Source organism: Lepisma saccharinum, chromosome 3, assembly GCF_977018435.1.
Source record: "Lepisma saccharinum chromosome 3, izLepSacc3.1, whole genome shotgun sequence".
Classification (NCBI taxonomy): domain Eukaryota; kingdom Metazoa; phylum Arthropoda; class Insecta; order Zygentoma; family Lepismatidae; genus Lepisma; species Lepisma saccharinum.
The window spans coordinates 133,826,960-133,835,478 of record NC_139231.1 but is presented as its reverse complement, the minus strand read 5'-3'; the positions used below and the strand labels follow the sequence as shown (position 1 = coordinate 133,835,478).

Genomic DNA, 8,519 nt, shown 5'->3' with positions numbered 1-8,519 from the left:
TGTTTCAATGTTCTTCAAAGTGTCCGTACAAATGTTCACTCGAGCTTCCTTCTGTTCCAATGTCAGGTTCCTTGGCACGAGTTTTGAACACACTTTACTCATGTTCAAATTCTCGTGTAAAATTTGTCGAACACTTTCTTTGTCTATTCCTGTGATTTCAGCAACTGCTCTAATGGTCAATCGACGATCTTTTCGAATCACATCACTCACTTTTTGAATGTTTGTTTCAGTTTTCGACGTGCATGGTCGTCCTGAACATGGGTTGTCTTGGATCATTTCCTGTCCTTCTTTAAACCGTTTAAACCACTCAAACACTTGTGTGCGTGATAAATACTCATCCCCGTACACAGATTTTAACATGTCGTACACTTCTGTTGCGGATTTCCCCAGTTTGTAAAGGAACTTCATATTGACACGCTGTTCCATTTTAATACTCAGCATTTTTCCGACGGAGCACAGACGCACGTTCCGCTTTGTCGAAGTGCCACAGCGAAACTGAGAGGCCTGCACCCAGGGCAATTAGTCATTCTGTAGGCAGGGTATGGTAGTATAGAATCATGCATTGCTCAACCTTCGCGCATTCGTTGTTTGCCAATAGCAACATCAATCCGGTTTTTTTCTAGCCAAACATCGTACATGTCCCATAAATCCTAACATAATTGTGATGGAAAGTGGCATTGTCGCTAAACATTAACATGCCAGTGAATGTGTATAGCTTACAGTGCAGTCTTGTTCAATTTGGTCTGAAAGTGTCACGATAGCCCCCTGTTCCTATAAATTTCATCACACCCCCAATAATGGCAGTTAAAGTCATTTATTTAGGAAGGCTGTTGAATAGCAAACGTATTTACTAATGCAATTGTTTTCAATTTCCCAAACACCCTTGAACATACTATTAGTTCATCTAAGAACTTTTTCCACTTTTTGCTCATTCAGCATCCAGGGCCTCCCTGAAGGCATGGTGGTAACGCTGCCACCTTGTAATCAAGGAGCCCAGAGTTCCATACCTTTGGGAGATGCACAGCGGTTTGGATCCAACTTTAAACTGCATTTCCAGTCCCAATTAGCCTTTCTGTGGATAAAATTGAATTAAAACAACTCCATTCATTCAGCACGTTCTTTGCCTCAACATCCAGGATGGCTGCCCCCTCCCTCCCCCTCTAGTAACAACATTGGACTAAAACATCACATGGCCCCCTACTAACAATGGAACCAAGAGAAGGGGGTTATATCCAAATTTTTCATTTAAGGTTGCATTCAGTATCTCCCACTCCCCCAACTAAATCCAGAGCTTGTCTCCCCCTCTCTTACCACTTTGACAAAATTGTGGTACACTAAATTAGGGATGGCCAGATCCAAGATCCCAATCCATGTAACTGGAATTTTTGGTTCTGTAAAAACAAAATTCCCAGACATTTCCTGGTTTTCCAGACCAAGTCATTATGGCAATTCATGCATTGTGTTTGGATAAGGACACACACCACACTCAGAATCCAATTTAAGCTAAATAAAAGTAATAACGAGAAGGAAAACTGAACAGAAATTGACTGTTAGGCAGGGGCACCAAGGATGGGCTTTTACGTAATGCTTGCCCTAGTAATGGTAAACAAAGAATTATTTTTTATGTAAAAAAAATGTAATAATTAAGCATCAATAATACATAATTATAGTAAAATTTAGCAATATGTGTATTAATTGTAATATCAAGCAAACACACTCCAAAAATTTGACGAGAAAGTGATAAATGCTACAAACCACTTACTGCAGTAGATTTTTGTTTTAAAATAGTTCAAAATGTGACTCCTTTTTGCTAGAGTATTTAATATGCAGGTAATACTTGGTACATCAGACTCGAGTATAATTTGTCCTCAAGAGATTTAAAATTTCTTGCTTGTCCTTTTTCTTTTGTTTGAAAAACTGCGTTCATTGCACTACTGCAAGAATGTTGATTTTTCCAGAAACTCGGTAAATTTCCCTGACATTTCTATGACTTTTCCACAAAAAATTAAGTGCAGTACCCTAACTTTCCCAGGTTTACAGACTGGTAGACACACTGATGGAACCTAAACTTTCCGATCTAGATCTATGGAACTGGAACTTTTGGATCTGGTTCCATTTGGCCACTACTACACTGAACCGCTGTTTACCTGGAAGAAAATTATTTTCATTACTATATTTCACATTTTTCAAGTAGGCATCTCCATGATCACAAAATACAATAAGTCAACATAGAATTTACTGTACTTTATTTGACAGTTTCAGTGTATATATGTACAAGAGATTACAAGTTGGTCCTAGAACAGTAATGTACACCTTAAAACAAGCACATAACATACATAAGTTCCATGACATTAGCACCAATGATATGTACACATGACACATAATGAAGAGAAGTGTGTGGTTTCTTTACAATTTATTTTAAAAAAAATGAATTTCCAGTTAATCAACTGGTCATTATCACACTCTATATCATAAGAGGATGAACATAATTATATTTTAAGTTTTAAATAATCATCTACATGTAAGCATGCAATATGTACACTTGTTAGTTACAGTATATTCCATATTGAAACTTCTGTACAAGTTCTCTGCAAAATTGTATTATCCCTTTCATTCCCTTCTGATTCAAGATAGTTGCTGAACATATTTTTATGCTCATTGCTATGCTTTTCACAAATTATCCAGTACACGTACAAACACACACACAGTAACGCTAAATTAGTGTGATTACGGGCAGCAACAGAGGAATTAAAAACAAAAGTACTTGGAACAGCATTGTACGTAGCCGTAAGAACATAATCGGTCAAAAATGCAGCTGATTTTATGGATTAAACTACGTAATAATAAATTATTATTAGCAACCACTTCTAAATAACATAATATTTATTTTAGACATATTATATCATTTGTATCAAGCAATCATCACCGAGTAAAGTAGAAAAATGATACTCAAAAGTCTTGTCTCACTAAAATATATATTATTTAATTCTTGTCAGAAGGGAAACGTGACTTTTCAAGGAAATTTTGTTCATTATATAGTTGTTCATAATTTCATGTAAAATTGAGCTAGTAAGCTACAAGACACAGCCTAGAAAAACAAAATATATAAAATAAAAAAGCACTGTCATCATGAATGTCATGTAATAAAATCTTATTTGGTATTATTAAAACGTATTCCTAAAAATCACTGGTAAAATCGATAATACAATACGATTATGGATACTATAGTTAAATAATAAAGCTACTACATATATGTGTCTATTATGAAAATAAAACATAGATGTGTACGCTGCTGTACTTATATACTTGATAAAGATTGATACAACTTGAAGAACAAGGAAATTCAAAAAAATGTATTTACTGTAAAAATGAATCATAGTTATCGGACAAAAATATGCAAAGAGGAACAAAATAATTTGTTCTTAATTGCCTATCATTTGATTATGACAGTATACTCGAACTTTCTAAATTAAATCAGAATCTAACATTTTAAAAGAGAACTGGGAAAATGAAATATATTTTCAACCTTTTCTGAAATCAAGAAATTGGGACAATTTATATTGTAATCAAAAGTCTATGGTATTGATATTAATATGGTTATTAAAGCTTAACATTCAATATTATTAGGTTTTCCTACTTTTACTGAAAATCTGATTCTCAATACAGTGGATCTCGAATGTTTATTTTACAGTAATCATTGTAGTTACTGACACAGCAAGATCAGCTTGACTTGACACAGCAAGTACCACATTTCAAAAGAATAACAACAGTTTAGAAAATTCAGATCTTTCAATTGAAAACTGATGCATACGCTTACATATTTGAAGATGATTTCTAAAAACTTCAAGAACAAAGTAAATTTAAGAAAATTGTACTATAAATACTGCTAACATGAGTGTATCTTATCTTTCGGTAATAAATTTCCAGAAGCATTTTTTCCGCCAAAATTGCTTCATTGCTATTTAACAAATTTTCCGAGACCAACTTAAATTTGGATGTTGACACAGACACTTTATATTCTGCATATTTTTTTATATGCACACACATACACATCAGGACAATATCATAATATTTACAATACATCGGATAGTAAAAAGTAACTTAATTTTGAATGACCGGGCATGTAATGATTTGGCATTAGAATTAATATGGAATTTGAAAGGAACTCTTAACGAAACTAGAAATTTAACCTTGTACTTTTTAAAAATTGAATATTTAATATTATTTTGCAATACTTAACAGTTCTGTTTATTTTCATTAACTTCTAATCTACAATTTTCCATATTTGGTTAAACTATAAAAACATCATCATTTAATAAATTGATTGATGAAATAAAATATGTATATATATATTAGTAGGAAACAGCAAATAAAAAAAAATATTTTAGAATTACATTTCATTTTTTTGAAATCTTCTTATCAATACAATTACATTATTGTATGATATGTATTCATTTATAATTTAACAGAACTTTTGTAACAATATGCATTTCCAAGGAGAAAACGGAAGGCATCAATAGAACATTATTCTTTAAGTAGGTAGGTTGAGCATTATGTAAGGATACTTAAAAATCAAGCTATGAATATAACAAGTATATATATGACTATTTTGAAATGATGCAACAACCAATAATATCATCTTCATGTATAAGTGAGTATTTTAGTATAATAACCAATACTATGTTAAAATAAATATTTCTATAGTTAGTGTAGTAAGGGATTTTAATAGTATAATGGATTATTTTAGGTACTACAAATTTTATTTATTATTTATGTCATGATAAGGATTTCTGCAAGTTGTTGTTATTAATTTATTACCTATCACTAAGATAGTGATACTGGTTCCAAGTTCCTTTTTTATTCTACTATACAGTTGTGAATAATCCTAGTGTGACCTAGATTTTTCACTTTGAGGAGCTGTACTAAACAAAATTAAAATTCGAAACTCTAGAACTTTAAAGCCATTCAAATTGCCAATAAAAAGCAGATAGCTGATATTTACCTCTGAACATGTTTTAGAAAAAGAAGACCACAATGATAACAGTACATTAAGAGAAAAATGCAACAAAAACAGTTTCATTGCTTACAGCAAACATCCATTTAATTCATCATTTTTCACCAAAACGAACGCTATCATGTTATGCATTGGTTCATTTTTTTCTTCTTTTCTTTCATAGCCCACATTTATATTACTTTACATTTTAACAGCAATACAAAATGTTCTGATAGGACCATCCGTACTGGTAGGGTTATTTCCACACAAGATACGAGAAACAGTTTTGAAAATGGTACTAGCTACACTACATTAAAAGTAAGGTTTATCTTTGAGTTACATTAGGCCATTCATAATTTACTCTGTACCTCCGACGAAAACACCATCGACACTTAATGGACATAAAAATATCACCCATTAATGTTCTGACATGAATTCTCAACTATAGAATTTAAACTCCTCAACTACTTCACAACAACAAACTCATCATTTCATTTAAACATCACTTCCATGAGAAAAATGTAGATGTGTAGAAAGAATGAAGTTCTTACAGTTCTTTTTTTAAGTCTAACAGATATGTTTGTTCTCTAAAGTTCTACCATAACGCTATAACATATATTGGAAGAACTAGATTCAAGAACTCGCTGCTTGAATGTTTTTACTTTACAAAAAGGTTATCTTCTCTAAACTGCTTACTGTAAAAGATCTATAGAATCTCCTTGTCTGTCATTTCTCACGTAGTATAACATGCAATTTAAATGTGTGATTAACATCCTTCAACATGATAACACCCTCCTTTCATTTCACTGTATATACACTAACCATTGTCATGAACATTGCACTTAATATATACATACATACAAATTTGGTAATATTCACATTTTAACAAAACATATACAAGAATTGTAAATATCTGTTTACACAGTAACACTGAAGAAAAAAACAAATGTTCTTTCACGAAACAGGAGATACTGATCATCAAATCACAAATAAGAATTGTACTTTTGATATGGTATATTAATTATTTTACATAAGATATAATACTATTATTATAGCTTTCACGACAATGGTTTCTGTCCATTTCCTATACCATTCCCACATGGGTACAACAGCCAGTCATCATATAACATCAAGCTGTTCATAAATTACTTTTTTAAATATTCTGACCATGTTTTTAACATTCTTAACACCTGTAAAGCTTCAAAATTACTTATATATACCAGACATATACACATTTCTGTTTCCTCTCACACTATACTTGCTACTAAAAATTCCTTGAGTACAGATAATTTATATTCATATTACTCTATCCCTGTTCTAATTTGGTCACTGTTTCTATTCTTCTCAGTTACAGTTAAAACTATTAGTTCTATTCACATAAACAGGTTACTTAATGCTCATACATACACACGCGCACACAAACGTGAAAAACACACAACTATTTTTGTGTGGAGATGAAATACTATTTATAAACAGCTTTCACTTTTCCTCTAACCATTCCCTTACACTGTAAACAACAGGAATATTGCAGATGACAATGTATGTTATAAAAATGACTTTCTTATGAAACATTGTGCATATGAATGACTAGTTTGTTGTGCTTGATCTATTGTTCTCTTTTGTACAAAGACTATTTTCAAATTTCCATTCTGCCAGCTCAAAGCTATGAATTGTCTTATAAATGTCAGCTGATGAAAGATGGTCACCTATCATCTCGTGTACAGTATTTATGCTCATGGTATAAACATTGTTACATAAAATAATTACAGTAAATCGCTGAAAATGAGGCTGGGCAAAATTAAATAAACTTCTAATGGAAGAAGCAACATGGCAGTGGTAAGGTGATGTTACAAACAACAAACATATGAAACACTAAACACAGTGATGTGGTATCTATTGCTTCTGCTCTGAAGAGCACTATGTGATGTACAAAATTATTTTACAAGTTGAAGAAGAGAGCAAAGAAAAATACTGAATACATAACACTTATTGTTTACAGCACATGAAACGTATAGTACAAAGACAATCATTTGCAATTTGACACCCAAATATTCCAATGCTGGATTTCTATTTTTTAAATTTTCTTTTTCAAGATTAAATTCACGGAGCAAACACTCGTAAACTTCTAATCAATGTTGCTAAGACTCTAGCAAGAGATTCAGCTTTCTCCATTAAGTGATCCATGCTAGGTTCAGGCCTTGCTGCGGAAGCCACAGTTTCACGAAACACCATGGCAACATCCCACACCTTATGCACGAGGTTCTGGGTCTGCAAGGGGGTGCTGGTGTAGCTAGAAATGTCCTCCGTCAGTTCCGTGAGACGCTCAAGAAGCACAAGACAGCCAGAGAGATGATCCGGAAGATCTGAACTCAATTCCGTAATGCTCTTGACGAAAAGCTTCGATCCGGTAACCAAGTGTCGCACTTCGACCGTCAACAGTTCTTTCGATTCCTGAAATTTGTCCTCGTTCATATGAATGCCACCTCCCGCGTTCTGGGCCTCACCACATAGTTTGGACTGCACCTCCAACCTCTGAAGTAAGTCTTCCATTGCTTCGTCGGTCTTCGCATAGAGTTCCCTGTATTCATCCCGTGCGTCCAGTTTCCCTCGAATGACGTGCCCGTTCCTCGGACCGCTCCCGTTTCTCACGAGTGTGGAGTTGCTACCCTTGGACAACCTATCATTTTGACGTGGCAATGTAGCATTCAAAGAATGTATGTGAGGCGAAATGTCTGTTCTCAGATGGCCACCATTGAACTTTGGAACCGGAAGAGGACTTCTCTGACAACTCTTCTTCAATATATCCTAAAAAAATTAAAATTTTTACTACACTCGAAATATATGAATAGTTATCACCTTTTGGTGACAATCAGAACTGGCCCTAGGTAAGTGGGAGAAGGGGGCACAGACTCAGTCACTTTAGGCCTCGTAAATCAGATGACCTTGTGAGAGAGAGAACTTGATAATTTATTAATTTTTATACTGTTTATTATGATTATAAAATGTAAAAACGCTTCAGACTGATAAACTATTCCATACTTCATGAAATCATAAGAATAATTTTGGTACCATGCCCCATGTCTTCACACAACTAGGGCCAGCTCTGCCCACAATAATGGATAACACAGAAGTCTATTGGTTAATCAGAAAAAAAAAAACATTTTACAATGCAGTAAGTAACTAGAAGAATGTCTATCTTTTAAAAAAATATGCACCCATATGAACATTCTACTAATATGAATAAACTAAGTTGTACATCAAATCATGGTTATCTCATAGGTGAATTGTAGGCCAGTTTTGGTGACATTATGACAACTTTCAATGTCTACTTTGTTTAAGTATTCTCAGAAATTGGAGAGAGTATCAGGATTTTCTTTTTCTGGTTCAGATCACAGTTACTTTAAAAAAATGTATTTTTGTTTATTTTATGTAACTTTTCTGCCACTTTTAGCTAATTGGGACGATGTGGGTGAGTAATGATTAGATAAAGTTGATGGAGGGATACACAAAGAGACTCTGAAACAGT

General features: G+C 33.4%; 1 protein-coding gene across 3 annotated transcripts in view; it reads right to left on the bottom strand.

The window, feature by feature from the left end:
• Window positions 1-2,229: 2,229 nt before the first annotated feature.
• LOC145985429 (uncharacterized) overlaps window positions 2,230-8,519 on the bottom strand; it is a 232,749-nt gene continuing 226,459 nt past the window's right edge. For all 3 annotated transcript variants that reach the window (XM_083119452.1, XM_083119451.1, XM_083119453.1), the window contains exon 23: window positions 2,230-7,798. In XM_083119452.1, the coding sequence (XP_082975578.1) occupies window positions 7,094-7,798 (705 nt within the window). In that variant the 3' untranslated portion in view covers window positions 2,230-7,093. The remainder of the gene's footprint in view (window positions 7,799-8,519) is intronic.